The 15,524-nt window shown below is 42.8% G+C and overlaps 1 protein-coding gene across 3 annotated transcripts in view; it reads left to right on the plus strand.

The window, feature by feature from the left end:
- The first annotated feature begins 2,518 nt into the window (after nt 1–2,518).
- Nucleotides 2,519–15,524, plus strand: part of Smg1 (SMG1 nonsense mediated mRNA decay associated PI3K related kinase) — an 88,923-nt gene continuing 75,917 nt past the window's right edge. For 2 of the 3 annotated variants that reach the window (XM_090358109.1, XM_090358110.1), the window contains exon 1: nt 2,519–2,979. In XM_090358109.1, the coding sequence (XP_090214235.1) occupies nt 2,894–2,979 (86 nt within the window). In that variant the 5' untranslated portion in view covers nt 2,519–2,893. The remainder of the gene's footprint in view (nt 2,980–15,524) is intronic. The other variant, XM_090358111.1, reaches the window with a different exon arrangement.

Below are 15,524 nucleotides of genomic sequence, written 5' to 3' on the forward strand. Positions count from 1 at the left end.
AGTTAGGATTGCTGGCCTGGGCCACGGGTGGCCAGCTACAACTCTACCAACTTGAGCCCCAGTTCCAGACATTTCTTATAATAGATCCAGCTCCCTAATCGAAACCCCTTCAGTTCCTCAAGGTCCTGATAACTACACTGTCCTCAAAAGTAGGTTTTCAGTAATTTTTACAGAATGGTTTTCAATATGTATGTTAAAAAGTTATGTGAGGGTTGTCCCAGAATTTAGGAGAGAGACTGAGGCTCTCAATTTCAAAGCCACTCTCAAAAATATGACCCCAAATCCCCACCATCCACCAATAACAAACCACCAATAACAAAAGAACCGTTAAAAAATACACATAACCAAGCCAGGAACTGGGGCCTCATGTCTAGTAATTCTAGCATAGCAACACAGGTGGCTAAAAATCTAAGGATTGTGGTTTGAAGCCTCCCTCACAGACACGTCTGTGAGATTCTTATCTCCGATTAAACAGTAAAATGCCTGCAAAATGCCTGCAAAATGAAGCTGTGGCTCAAGTTGTAGAGCACCAGCCTTGAGTAGAAAAAGTTAACTCAGTGCCTAGACTCTGAGTTCAAGCCCAAGTGCCAGTCCCCCCAATACATAAAAACAGCTTATTTGTTATGATTAATTTAAGAAGAATCGAAAGAATAATTGTGTTATAATTTATAACATAAATGTGTTTATATTATACATGTAAGATGTATTAATTATTATGTAGTGATTATATAATTAAATCAATTTCAAATAAACAAAAGAATGATTTGTTGAAGGACAAATAGTCTCACAAGGAAGACAATACTAAGTTAGGGGACTCTACTTCAGGATTGGATTCACAGAGACTTTTTTTTCTTTTTTCTTTTTTTTGCCAGTTTTGGGCTTGAGCTCAGGTCAGCACTGTCCTTGGGCTTTCTCAAGGCTAGAGCTCTACCACTTGAGCCACAGCACCACTACTGGTTTTTTTCTATGTATGTGGTACCGAGAAATGGAACCCGGGTCTTTGTGCATGCTAGGCAAGCACTCTACCACTAGGCCAAACTCCCGGCCCTCACAGAGACTTTTTATCTTCATAAGAAACTAGAGAAGGGTTGGAGGTGTGGGTCAAGTGGTTGAGCAATAACCTTGCAAGCATCAGGCTCTGAGTTTAAATTTCAGTATCAGCAAGTGGGGGTGTGGGAGGTAGAGGGAGTGAAAGAAGAAATGGTAGGAGATCACACTTGCAGGTTCTTTCTGAATAACTGTAGGACCCTTCTTCATATTCTTCCTTTAGCAAAAGGGAGGTGGGGTACCCCAGGTGATTTCTAACTAGAGTGTGTGCATATAGGATTTATCTCCCTTCACTCAATGCATTTCTTGTTTTACTGAATTATCAATTTATTAGTCTGAAGTGCTGGTGATAAAACCGAGGGCTTTGCTCAACTGCAGGCAAATGCTCTCCCACCAAGCTCCATTCTCAGATCCATTTATTTGTGTGTGTGTGTGTGTGTGTGTGTGTGTGTGTGTGAGAGAGAGAGGGGGGGGGCAGGTTTCAGGTACGCCCAGTTCCCAGTGGGGATTTCAGGGCTGAGGCAAATACCAGCATTTATTAGTACCTGGGTGAGCAGGGAGAGAAGGAAGAGGGAGGAAAGTGTCTTCGAAAGTTTGACTTTCCCTGCTTTAGAATGCTGGAACTTACAATCTCATAATCAAGTATCCACGCTAGCAATTGCACAGTTTTATCTGCAACACTAAGTAACAGGACAAGATCCCTTATGCAGACACTTATGGGGTTGGCGTCTTGTCCATCTTGCCCTCTGCCCTTTACAGGGCTGGGGATTGAACCCAGAGCCCTGCGGATGCTAGGAAAATGCTTGACCATCCAGTTTCCCTCCAGACTCTTGGGTGCATGTTCTCTATCTGCATTCACATAAGGTGAATTCAGATGCTTCCGTGAATTCTTTAGGAGGAACTAGAAAGGTGTTTCAGGTTGGTCCCTGCTTCCCTTGCCCAGACTGTGTTGGGAAAGAGGTGAGGCGGGGAGGACAAGGTTAGAGTAAAGGGTGATTCTAAGCACAGGCCGGAGGGCTGGGTCCTGGCAGTGCCAGAACTGGGTGCACACATTTTAGGTGTGCACCACCTTCCTGTTTCTACTTTCTTCCGGAGGACCACGAGCAGGTGGGCGCTCGCCAACTCCAATGCCTGACGCAAGAACCTCCGCGCCCTCATTGGACGCCTGATCACACCTGACTGTGTGAGTGTGTGTGAGCGTGTGCGCGCAAAGGCGAGGGTGGACAGGGCCCAATCCCGTGATGCCCCGCGGTGGACGAATCCCCGGGCCTCGAGGGCGGTCTGCTCTCGGCTCCGCCCCCATCAGACCACGCCCCTCCGCGAGCCTAGACACGCCTCCCTCATCCACGCAAGGCCCCGCCCCTTCTCCCCAGGCTCGGCGGGCGCCGGCGCCGCCCCTCGTTCCCAGCATGCCGTGCGGCAGCGGCGGCGCGGCGGGCGGAGCCGGGAGGCGGGGAAGCCGTGGCCGTGTGAGCGTGAGGAGCCGCCGCCACCGCCTCCTCCTCCTCGCCGTCCTCGTCCTCCTGGGCCCGGGCGTCGCGGCCCGCGTACGGCTCTGGAAAGAGACGTCGCCTCCCCTTCCTCCGCCTCCCCCTCGCCGCGCCGCTCCCGCCTCCTCGCCCTGCGCTGCGGGCTCAGGCGGAACCCGGAACGGCCGTCGGCCTCCCCCGCCCTTCGCCGCCGCCGCCTCCTCCTCCTCCTCCTTCTCCTCCTCCTCCTCCTCCTCCTCCTCCTCGGCTTCCTCCTCAGCCCCGGGCCGGAGCGGAGTGTCGGCGGCGGCCGGTTCGGGCGGCGACTCGCGCTTCTCCGGGCGGCGGCGCTTGGCCATGTCGTGTCGGGGAAGGTAATGAGCCGCAGAGCCCCGGGGTCTCGGCTGAGCAGCGGCGGCGGCGGCACCAAGTACCCGCGGAGCTGGAATGACTGGCAACCCAGGTGGGTGACCGCGGCCAGCCCGCCGCCGCCGCCGCCGCCTGCGGGGCTGCGGGGCGCCGCCCGAGGCCTGGGGCCGCGGGGGCCGGCGAGCGCGGCCTAGGCCCTCCGGCCGCCCCGGGGAACCGGGCGCGGCTCCCTGGGTCTCTCGTCGGCCGGCGGGAAGGCCAGGCCCGAGTGGGGGCGCCCCGCCGACGCCCTGGCCTCAGGGGTCGGGGGAAGAGGGAATCCCTGTGTGGGGTGCGAGTTCAAGACCGCCTGGATTTCCTGGAGAACCCCCCGGGACCCCCGCCCGCCTCGCCCCCCACGTGGACGACCTGAACTCCGTTCCCGGCTGGCCCTCCCACGTGTTCGTCTTTTTTTTAAACCTCGAACTCCCAGCTAAGGAACTTTTGACTTTCAGGCCAGGCGCTGCTGGGGCCCTGAGGTGAGGTGGGGTGGCCGGTCGTGGAATGTGTGGAGGGAGGTCCTCTTCCCCGATGCGGGGCAGGTGGACCGACACCTGGACACTTAGATCCCCTCGGGGCGCTCCTCACTCAGCACTCAGCTCGAGTCGAGTTTTCTCTTTCCATGCTAGGTTTGCTCTCAGGCCGCGCGTTGTGGCCCGGTTGGATTAAAATATTTTTTTTTTTTTAGGAGCGTTTTTTAATAAGTTAAATTTAAATTTCTGAGTGTTTAATTTAGGGTTGGTTTAGTCCTTCTTACTGAGTAAAGGCTTGTAATTGTAATAATCAGAAGACCGTTTGGAATTTGACCCAGAGCTCAGAAGAACTTCCTCAATGCATTTGCGTATATTTTAGGGTTAGTGGATACAGGAAGCTTTCGAATTTGAGAGCCAGAAACTGGCTAGATAAATGTCAGACGCACACATTATGAAATGCTGCTTTGCTTTCTGACGAAATTATCCTGATTTCACTTGTATGGAAGTGAAGAGTTTGAATTGTAAGATGTTAAAACGTAACTTTTGTTCCTTCCCCTCCCCCCCAATACTGGGGTTTGATCTAAGGGAGGGGAAGCTTGCTTGCTAGGGAAGCCCTGCCCTTCTTCCAGCCTAAAGAATTGAAATAATCTTTGAGTAGTAGTGGTGATGGTGGAGAGATCTCTTATTCTTTCGAGGGTGCTTGCCTAAGTTCTGTGTCTTTTGAGAGCTTATGTACATAAGTGACTTTAAAAATGAACACTCCAGGGCCGGGAGTTTGGCCTAGTGGTAGAGTGCTTGCCTAGCATGCGCGAAGACTCAGGTTCGATTCCTCGGTACCACATACATAGAAAAAAGTTAGAAGTGGTGCTGAGGCTCAAGTGGTAGAACTCTAGCCTTGAGAAAGTCCAAGGACAGTGCTCAGGCCCTGAGCTTAAGCCCAGGATTGGCCAAAAAAGAAAAAAAAAAAAAAAAAAAGAACGCTCCAGTCTAGAATTGAGTAAGTAGCTCAAAACAGTTGTTTGAAAAGCATGGCTTTGACTTGACTTGTACAGGGTTCTAAATAAATCAGATACAAGTAGTATCTGTGTTGGATGTACTTGGCTGTTTTCACTTCTATTTAGATGTGTGAATTTTTATTTTATTTTAATTTTTTGCCAGTCCTGGGGTTTGAACTCTTTCCCTGAGTTTCTTTTGCTCAAGGCTAGCACTCTACCACTGGGAGCCACAGCACTACTTCAGGCGTTTTTTTTTTAATGTGGTACTGAGGAATTGAACCCAGGGCTTCATATAGGCACACATTCTTGAAATTTGATTTTAGGCAATTAGTGCTTTAGGTGATAAAAAAAAATTGGATTTGACATTTCAGACACCCCCCCTCCCCCCCTCTCTCTGTGGATTATGGGGCTTGAACTAGGCCTGGGCGCTGTCCCTGAGCTCTTCAGCTCAAGGCAACTCCCCTACCCTTGAGCCAAACCCCACTTCCCCTTTTCTAGAGGTTAACTGGAGATAAGAGTCCCAGTCCTTTTGTGCCTAGGCTAGCTTTGAACCTTGATCCTCAGATCTCAGCCTCCTGAGCAGCTAGGATTACAGGTGTGAGCCACTGCGTCCGGCTTATTTCAGTAACCAACAATGGATTTTCTGTTGGTTGTCAGAATTGTGTCAGTATATTGAAGAGGGTTTTAGCAATCATTTAGAGGGTTAAAAATGCCCTTCCCAAGGCCGGAAATTTGGCCTAGGGGTAAGAATGCTTGCCCATTATGCAGGAAGACCAGCTGGAAGTGGTGCTGTGGCTCAAGTGGTAGAGTTCTGGCCTTGAGAAAGCCAGAGGACAGTGCTCAGGCCCTTTTCAGTCCCCATGACTGGCAAAAAAAAAAAGAAAAGAAAAAGAAAAAAAAATGCCCTTCCCAAATAGTCCTACAGCTTTTGGGATATGAAAGTGTATTGTGTTAAATAAATGTGATAGCAGATTGCCAGCCACATCCTGGGGTCACTGGACTTAATTGTTGAAAGGTATGAAGCAGAATGACTTAAAAAGTTTAGGAATCTGTGCATAGGTTATTAATAAGTACTCATGTTTCTTCCAGGCGCTTTGTATCTTGATGTGTGAGAGATTTACTGGGGGTGGTGAGAGGCAGGGGGAGGAGGATGCAAGCTTGCTTTGGAGCTTAGTTCTGTAATACTCTGATCTAACACCCAGGTAGTAGGTGGGTACTGTGAGATAGTTGCACTACAACTTATGTGGAGTTCAGAAGGTTGGAAATACTTGATTTTCTCCTGTTGCAGAGAGAATAGAGAAAGATGTAAGGACATACTCTATAACCTTGATTTGTTTGTAAGGTTGCCATAGTTGCTTTGTAAAATAGCCAATAAATAACCCCAGGTATTTTCTGAATCTTAGGGTTGTTCCTTCTGTTCAGAAAAATGAAATAGTTTATAGTTAACTAATAGAATGGAGGTTGAAGTTCCCACTTGCATAAACAGTGGCTTATTTTTGAAACCTTTTCAAATGCATATAGATTCTTTAAGGGTTCATCTGAATTGTAAAAAAAAAAAAATCCATTAATTCCCTGATTTTTCACAGGACAAAGTATTCTGGGGCCCTTGATCTGGGGTTTGAGAAAATGAGATTTTTTTTTTTTTTTAAAGAATCATTTTCAGTTTCCTTTAGCTTTTTTTTTGCCAGTTGATCAGAAAACTGACAGTTGAGTCAGTCATGACCATGAGGACAGGAAGTGTTCCAGGTGGCTGAGTAATGTTAGAGATGACAACCCAGCAATCCTATCTTCTTTAGAAGCACTTGCTTACAGCCTTCGTTTCTTTTTTTTTTTTAACTGTACTTTGAACATTTACGAATGGCTAGTCAAGTGAATGATATTAACTTAGTCAGTTATTACTTACAGTCTGTGTGTCCATCAGACATAAGAGTTTTAGGAGGCAGACTCATTCATGACTGTAATATCAGTTACTCAGGAGGCTGAGATCTGAGGATCACCATTCAGAATCAGCCTGGACAGAAAAGTCTGTGAGATTCATACCTTCAGTTAACCAGCAAAAATACCCAAGTGGAGCTGTGGCTCAGATGGTACAGTACCAGCCTTCAGCCTTAATCAAAAAGCTATGAGAAAACAAGGCCTCAAATTTTTAAGTTCCAGTACTAGTACCCAAAAAGTAAAGGTGATGTTAGGATCTCGTGGATACCCCTGGTGTTTTCATATGGACAAACAGGTGTGGTGGCTTTTTGTCATTTAGGAAACTTGATATGTGAAGGTAGTTTGCTTTCTTTTACTTTCTTGATTTTGAGAAAGTGTATGTGCTATTCAAATGCAGATTTCAAGTTAAATGTGTAATATTGTACATTTTAATATTCTAAAATTCAAGAAAGAGAAAGCATTTACTCCATCAGAAAGCAAATACTTCTTGGATTAAGTTAACAGATACATTAGAAGTCTTATGGTGCCCAAGCTTGCTTGCTTGCTTATTTATTTACTTATTGTAGTGTTGGGATTTAAAGCCTGTGATAGTGGGCAAGTGGTCCAGCACTTGAGCCACTTTAGATTTTCTGGAATGGTCTTGCTCTGTTGTTCATATTGGCTTCAAACTTGAGATCCTTCTGTCTCAGCCTCCCAAATAGCTTGGGTTAGAATTGAGTACCACAATGCCAAGCTATTTCTAGACTTCTAAATGGATACAGCTGTGTAGTAGAAGTAGCCTCCAAGTTTAGAACAGAGATCAGAGTTCTCAATACTTCCTGTGACAAAGGATGGAAATGTTGTGAAACTGAAAGTCACATATTAGAAGCTGGAGTTTATTTTTTATTTTTATTTTTGATTATATAGTCCATATTAGCCTTGAACTTAAAGAACTCTTGTGTCAACCAGTGGAGGAGATCTGAAGTTAGAGATGTGTGCACTGCTAACCAGATCTAAAGCTAGGTTTTCTTTTTTTCTGAGCCTGTCCTGGGGCTTAAACTCAGGGCGCTGTCTCTGAGCTTTACTCAGGCCACATGAGCCACAGCTCTACTTCTATTTTTATTTTTTTAGTGGTTAATTGAAGGTAAGAGTCTTCATGGACTTTTCCTGTCTGGGCTGGCTTTGAACCTCCATCCTCATACCTCAGTCTCCTGAGTAGGTAGGTTTACAGGGGTGAACCACCAGCACCCAGCTTCTGGCTAGGTTTTTGAAAGAGTTTTCTATGAATAGAGCCCTTCATGGGTTTTAATGTCTGATGTATATAGTATGGTGAAATATATAAAGGATATAATTACAAGGAGTCACATATTTCAGGCTATAAATGGGACCACAAATAGAATACAGTTACTTTGGGGGGGGCGTGGCAGAGTTGGAGGAGGTAGATCTAGTCTCACTATGTTGCCCAGGCTCTCCTGCCTCAGCCTTCCAAATAACCTGACACTAAAGGCATACACACTACATCTGTACCAGAGATTTCTAAGTTTGTGAGTGAGGTTTAAGTTTGTTTTCATAATAAAACAAAGCATTCCTTATGAAACATTTATCAATTACCTCTTTAAGCTACACGTTTGTTTTCTCCCCTTATATTTGTTCTTTGTAAGTAGGGAATATAATTAAACATTTTTTTTCTTAAGTGACAGGAGATGTGAAATACTCTATTGAATTAGAAATACTGTAATTCAGTGAGACTGATCAGAACAGAAACTGTTGATGTTTTAGAGATATTTATGACTTCCAAAACTATTCTCACAGAGGTTCATAAGGGAAATCAAGGCTTTAAAATAATAAAACATCCAAATATTGTGTTATACGTCTTGGTATACTCACTTTTTGTACAGTCAGTAGAGTTTAAAACTTGAGTTAAAAAGTGGGAAAGCTATATAGTTGAGTGTGACAGGGGAATTAATTGGTGTGTCTATCTTTGACCATAAATTTGTGGAAAACTCACAAAAGGATAGAATAAAATATAATTTGTCCTTGGCAAAATATTTAAATAAAAATTGATCAGGAGCCTTGGCATTTGTGAGGAGTAATACAAAATAAAAGGTAAAGCCTGAAGAGTTGGGTTAGAACTCTTTTTTAGCCTTGAATTACGTGTAATGGCTTTAGGGAATGAACCAATGAAATTTTACCAGGTGGAAGTGACATAATTTAGGGCTAAATCTAAGTTCTTAAACGAGATGGAGTGAAGAGGAGGAAAGGGGCGCCTACATAAGTAGACAAGAGTACTAAGAACCTAAGTGAGTATTATGTTCTGTTTATAATTCAGTTTAAATTCAGGCAAGTGTCTAGCCAATATGCAAAAAGCCCTTCATTTATCTGGTGTTAACTGAAGACGATCACTTTAAGTGATACTTTTTATCTACTCACATTTCAGTTTGCCTTAGGAAACTTACATGTAATGTCACATACATAAAATGTAGTGTGACTCATGGTGTCTTTTAGGAATATTGAAGTCTCACAACTCTTCAAGATTTCCTGCGTTAACTATCTGGTATTTATAATAGGTACTTTCTTTTGCTATCCTAATTACCAAAAATAAATCCCCAAGGTTCCTTTCATTGAACTTTATGAGTTTACATAAGCTAGTTTTTCATAATATCATTATTTTTATTACCTGTTTTTGGCTATCTTAGTTTTCTCAGAGCCCTTTTTACTTTGGGAACTATGAAATAAAATGTATCTCTATCTACATGGAGATGTAATGGCAAAGACTGCAGAAATATTATGGTTTAATTCCTGTATAAAATAGTCTACTGTAGGTGTATATAACATTTTCTCCTTTACATGTAGAATGTTTGCTTACATAGAAATATTTGCCTTAATATTACTTTTCACTAGTTTATGTGGTGTACATTTCTAAGTTTGCTTCTCTTTTGCACTCCATTGTAATTTTTTGAAACATAAGTTATATATAACACTAACACTTAATTGTAAATTTAGTTAATTTTTTTTTTTTTTTGCCAGTCCTGGGGCTTGAACTCAGGGCCTGAGCACTGTCCCTGATTTTTCTTACGGCTAGAGCTCTACCACTTGAGCTACAGCACCACTTCCGGCCTTTTCTATGTATGTGGTACCAAGGAGTTGTCCCTGGGGCTTTGTGAATGCTAGGCAAGCACTCTACCACTAGGCCAAACTCCTGGCCTCAATTTTGACAAAATTGTATACACATCTGTACCCAAGAATCCAACCAAGAGACTTCAGGTTGGCCTTTTACCCCGGAGGCAGCAATGTGTGGGTTAGGTGTTACCTCGAAGTCTTTTGTAGAAAGGCAGTCTCACTGAGCTTGGAAGTAGCTCAATGGTAAAGCACTGTCTAACAAATGTATGGTCCTGGTTCAATCCCCAGTATCAAAAAGAAAAGACTAAAAATGAAAAAGCAAGTCTCTGCATAATGTCTATGGTTATCAGTTTACAGTTAATAAGGATAAATAAACTCATATTCAGTGTATTTTTCTCATTTGTCTTTTGCTATAGCATTGCTGATGTATTTAGAGTATCTGAAGACATTTTCAGGCTTTTGAGGTCAGGAACACAAAAGGAGTTCCTCTGCATGGCTACATTTACTTCTGTGAGTTACAGAGTTGTGGGCTTTTTGTTACCCTTGTGGTACCTGCTGGGATTCTGCTCTGCTTTTCATGCTCTTCTGCATCTAAAGTCGCGCTTCCTTTCACTCCTAAACCTGCCTTTGGTGATTTGTCTCTCTGCTATATAATTTGCAAGGGATCTAGTAAAAAGGAACATGTACTTTTTACTTTAGTTGTCAAATCCCCCCATTTAGTTTAGATGTTTGAGAGCTGTGACTGGATGGCTTTTCTCTCCTGCTTTGTGCTTTGTCCCAATGCACTTCCCAAGTTCATTCTTGGCGTAGGGCCTTCGCATGTGCTGTTCTTGGTGCTACTAAGGATGACTGCCATTCTCAGCAGCTTTCATACTTTCTTGCCCTGTCTTACCCCCTCTGTGGGGGAAGCAGTCTCCTTAATACCTCATCCCTGGTGGGACCTGAACACAAGGCCTGGGCACTATCCCTTCAGTTTTTGTGCTCAAGGCTAGTGTCCTGCCACTTTGAGCCCTCAGCTCCGCTTCCAGTTTTCTGGTGGTTAATTGGAGATCAGAGTCTCATGGACTTTCCTGCCTGGACCGAATTCAAACCATAATCCTCAGATCTCAGTTTCCTAAGTGATTATAGGCATGAGCCACCCAGTCCCAATTTTAATTTTTATCTTTATTCATTTATTATTATTATTTTGTTGTTGTTGGATTTGGGGCTTGAAATCAGGGCCTGGGTACTGTTCCTGAGCTCTTTTGCACAAGGGTAATGCTCTACCACTTTGAGCCATTAGTCCCACTGTTGATTTTCTGGGGGTGAATTGGAGATAAAAGTCTCATGGACTTTCCTCCCTGGACTGGCCAAGTAGCTAGACTTATAGGTGTGGCCACCAGTGCCTTGCTCCCAGGTTTTTAAAGTAATACCAATAAGCACAATTTTATGTTTTTTCCCCAATAAAATACAACCTTTGTGTATATGGATCTCATATAATTCATGCTTCATGTCTGTATCCTTCTACCTTACTAATAGAGTTTATGTAGCCAGTCTGTATTTGAGTGTCTTCTCAAAGAACACATGCTTGTGCATACTCTAGTACAGACACAGACACACATACTTGGTACCAGTTGAAACTGTTGAGCAGCAAAAACAATCTAATCTTTATGACTTTGGATACAAGGGAGGGCAGGTACAAACGGAATTAAACTGAGAAAGGGTAGGTTAGAAAGGCAACATGTCCATTGCTTAACTTTGATTATAGTTAGAATTTAAGAACTATTATTTTTAGGAACATCAGTTGAATGTTGAATTATTTTTTCCTCCACAAGTTATGTGTCTATACTGTACATAATTTGACTACAAGAGAAAGCTTGTCCTCTGTCAGTATAGTACTTTGAAGTTCTTGGAGAAGAACCCACATGCATCTTAAAAAAACCTGGGAACAGTCATACTGCTGTAAGAGTGTGTGTAGGAAACAAAAAAAGCCAGCTCCATGGGAGGCTGAGATCTGAGGATCCCATTTCAAAGCCAGCCCAGGCTGGAAAGTTCATGAGACTGTTACCTTCAGTTAACCCCCAGAAGACTGAAAGTGGTGCTGTGGATCAAAGTGATAGAGCACTAGCTTTGAGTAAAAAAAGTTCAGGGACAGTGCAGGCCCTGAGTTCAAGCCCTTATGACTGACAAGAAATGAAGGTAGGAAAGAAAGAAGTTTATATAGATATTAAGCAGTAAGACTACTATACTATCTTAAATTGTATTATAAACTCAAAATGAGCATAGATGTGCTTTCCTAAGTAACTTAATACTTAGAAACTATGTTTTTTTCTCTTTTGCTAGAAAAGTTACATAAGTCACTTGAATTGGATTAAAATGTACTTACAAAATGTAACAAAAAGATGAAGTTGGATGGACTTTGAGCTTGCTGATGAGCTTAAACTATTTCTTAGAATTCTAACAATTTAAGGCTAAGTGTCAATGCCTTGATTAAGTGGCTCCTGCATAGCTAGGGAGCGGGGGCTCCCTGGGGCTGATGGGGGCTTCCTGGTCTTCCCGGGAGCTACCCAAACTGTCTTCATTAAAAGAATAGTGAGATTCATCTGAAAAGGAGCTTCTTTTCTCAAGGAGTTCATTTATGACATTGTGCTCCCCCCCACCCCCCACAGGGGTGCCAGTCCTAGGGCTTGAACTCAGGGTTTGGGTACTGCCCTTGAGTTTCTTGCTCAAAGCTAGGGTACCACTTGAGCTGCAGCTCCTCTTCTGGGGTTTTTGTTTTTGTTTTTGTGATGGCTAATTGTATAGATAAGAGGTTTTTTTTAATTTATTTTTTTATTGTCGGGATAATGTATAGAGGGGTTACAATTACATTCACCAGGTAGTAGGTGCATTACTTGTCACACACTGGGAGATGAGAGTTTTATGGACTTTCTTGCCCTGGGCAGACTTGGAATTGCAATCTCCAGGTCTCAGTCTCATGGGTAGCTAGAATTAGTACAGGTATGTGCCACTAGTGCTAGGCTAACACATTTATTTTTAAAAGCCGTAGTAGTGTATTTTAAGATTCTGTTAATTTTTTCAATGTTGAGGATGGAACTCAGGACCTTGGAGTATGCTAGGCAGTTGCACTTATTACTGAGCTCTATACCCAGCCCTAGGATTATTTTTAAAGGGGAGATTTTTAATATGTCATTAGAGAAGCTTATTAACATTTCATTCCCTTGGCAGATGTGCTTGAATTTATTGACTGGTAGAACTTTATCAGGATAGTGCCATAGCTATTCTTTGTGTGTTTCCAAAAAGATGGGTTGTATTTTTTTTTTTTTCTTTCTGTGTATTGGGGCTTGAAAAGTGTGGGGTTCCCACACTTCACTTGGCTTCTCTCCCCCCACATTTCCAGCCTGGCTCTCTACTACTTGAGCCACTTCTTATCATATACATTTTTTAATGTTAATGAAACATTCTTGGGCTTTTCTGCTGTGATGGCGGCCCAGCCTGGTTTAGATTCCTGTTAGGCTCTTGTCCTGTGTAATTCACTGATTTTTAATTTGTGTCCCAGAGGGTTATTTGGCATTAGACTGATGTGTGGGAGGGGGTGAATTTTGTAGACATTTCCTTTTCCAATATCTATTTGGGGAAGTCATAGAATGAGAGGTTTGCTTCCAATTTTGGCAACTTCACAAGCCAGTGGGATGTTTCTAGAGTACTTTCCAGTACTTGCTGACAAGTGTGTGTTGTGCTGCAGCTATCACTACCACAACCACACCAAAATACACCTAGCCCACTGCTGTTCCCCCCCCCCCCCCACTGCCTCCTCCTCCTTCTGTTATTTTGGTGATAAAATGCACACAAAATGTGCCACTTTACAATTCACTGGCATTAAACATGTCTGTGATACTGTGCAGTCATCACTGCTGTCTATTTTCAATACTTTTCCCATCATCCCATGTGGAGAGCCCTGTGCCATTAAGCCTTTATTCACCAGCTTCTCCTTTCCCAATCCCTGGGAATCTTATTTTCTCTCTGAACATAGGTGAAATATGTATTAGGTGGCCTTTAGTGTCTGGAGTATTTCTTAGTCTGTTTTCCAGGTTCATCCTGTAGTATGTGTTAGTACTTCATTCCTTTTTATTTTTATTCTATTATTATTTTTTTCTTTTTTGTGCGGGCCCTGGGGCTTGTGCTTAGGGTGTACATGCTGTCCCTGAACTTCCTTTGCTAAAGACTAGTGCTCTACTACCTAGCTACAACTCCACTTTTTTTTGGGGGGGGGGGTATGGTTAATTGGAGATGAGTCTCAGTAGCAGCCTGGGCTGGCTTCAAACCTTGATTCTCAGCTGTCAATTTTGTGAGAAGATTACAGGTGTGAGCCAGTGGCACTTGATTTCTTTTTTATAACTAATATAATGAAAATTGTGTAGATACATAATTTGTGAGCCATTCTTTTTTTTTTTTTTTTTTTTTTTTTTTTTCTTTTTTGTGCGGGCCCTGGGGCTTGTGCTTAGGGTGTACATGCTGTCCCTGAACTTCCTTTGCTAAAGACTAGTGCTCTACTACCTAGCTACAACTCCACTTTTTTTTGGGGGGGGGGTATGGTTAATTGGAGATGAGTCTCAGTAGCAGCCTGGGCTGGCTTCAAACCTTGATTCTCAGCTGTCAATTTTGTGAGAAGATTACAGGTGTGAGCCAGTGGCACTTGATTTCTTTTTTATAACTAATATAATGAAAATTGTGTAGATACATAATTTGTGAGCCATTCTTTTTTTTTTTTTTTTTTTTTTTTTTTGCCAGTCCTGGGCTTGAGCTCAGGACCTGAGCACTGTCCTTGGACTTTCTCAAGGCTAGAACTCTACCACTTGAGCCTCAGCACCACTTCCAGCTTTTTCTATATATGTGGTACCGAGGAATCGAACCCAGGTCTTCGTGCATGCTAGGCAAGCACTTGAACCACTAGGCCAAACTCCTGGCCCCCTGTGAGCCATTCTTTAATGGACATTTGATTATCTGCACTTTTGACTTTACCTACAAGTTTCTGTTTGAACACCTGATTTCAATTCGTTTGGAATTATGCATAGAAGATTCTTGATGGATTATATAACAGTTTTATGATACACCTTTTGAATGATGGCCAAATTGATTTCTGAAGTGTGTGCCATTTTGTGTTTCCACCAGTGGTGTATGAGGGCTTTTAATTCTTCCATATCCTCAAAAAAAACTTACTTTCTGGGTTTTTGTTTGTTTTTAGATTTTATATTTAAAGTATGGATATCTTAGTGAATGGTTTCTGCTGGTGGTTTTGCTTTGCATTTCCCTAATCACTAATGGTAAGGTGTTTTTTGTTTTTGTTTTTGGTAATATGTTCATTGGTCATTTATTTGTCTTTTTCCTGTGTAGCCCAAGCTGGCCACAAACTTGATTTCTCCTACCTCAGCTTCTCCCCGTGCTAGAGTTTCAGGTGTGTTCTACCACACCTGACTCTATATCTCTTTTTGAGCAATGGCAATTTTTTTTCCCCCTCATTTAAAGTTTAGGTAATTTTTTTAAAAAATGTTTTGGATGTTAGACTCTTAGGTGATTTACAAATTCTTTTTGATTTTATGAGTGGGCTTTCCATTTCCTTGATGATGTCCTTCATGTGTTAAATAAAATTTAAAATGAATGTTAAATGGATTTAAAACAAAATACTTATTTCCTCCCATTAGATACACAGAGGAGGAATTTGTTGTTGTATTTCTGCTCATGGCTTCTTCTATTTCTAGCCTCTATGTGTTTAGAAAAGTGACTGTTTGTTTTGAGCTTTGTGACCCAGATTGGTCTTGGACTCACCATCCTCCTGCTCTTAGAAGCATACACCACCATTCCCAGGTTGGCTTTGAACTGTCCTCTTCAGATTTCAGCCTCCTGAGGAGGTAGGATTACAGGTGTGAGTCATCAGCACTCAGCTTTTATCCAACTTTTTTCCTTTCATGACCAAGTTTTTACTGTTGCTCCATAGTTTCCAGCTCTAGAAGTTCCCACCATAAGATGCATTGTTAGTATTTCTGGTGTGGTCCAAATCCCCAGGAGACCAAGGAAAAATCTTATTAAATAGGGTTTAGAGATTACCTTTCAGAAATCAC

Source organism: Megascapheus bottae, chromosome 25 (genome assembly GCF_031878675.1).
Source record: "Megascapheus bottae isolate mThoBot1 chromosome 25, mThoBot2.hap1, whole genome shotgun sequence".
NCBI classification, from domain to species: domain Eukaryota; kingdom Metazoa; phylum Chordata; class Mammalia; order Rodentia; family Geomyidae; genus Megascapheus; species Megascapheus bottae.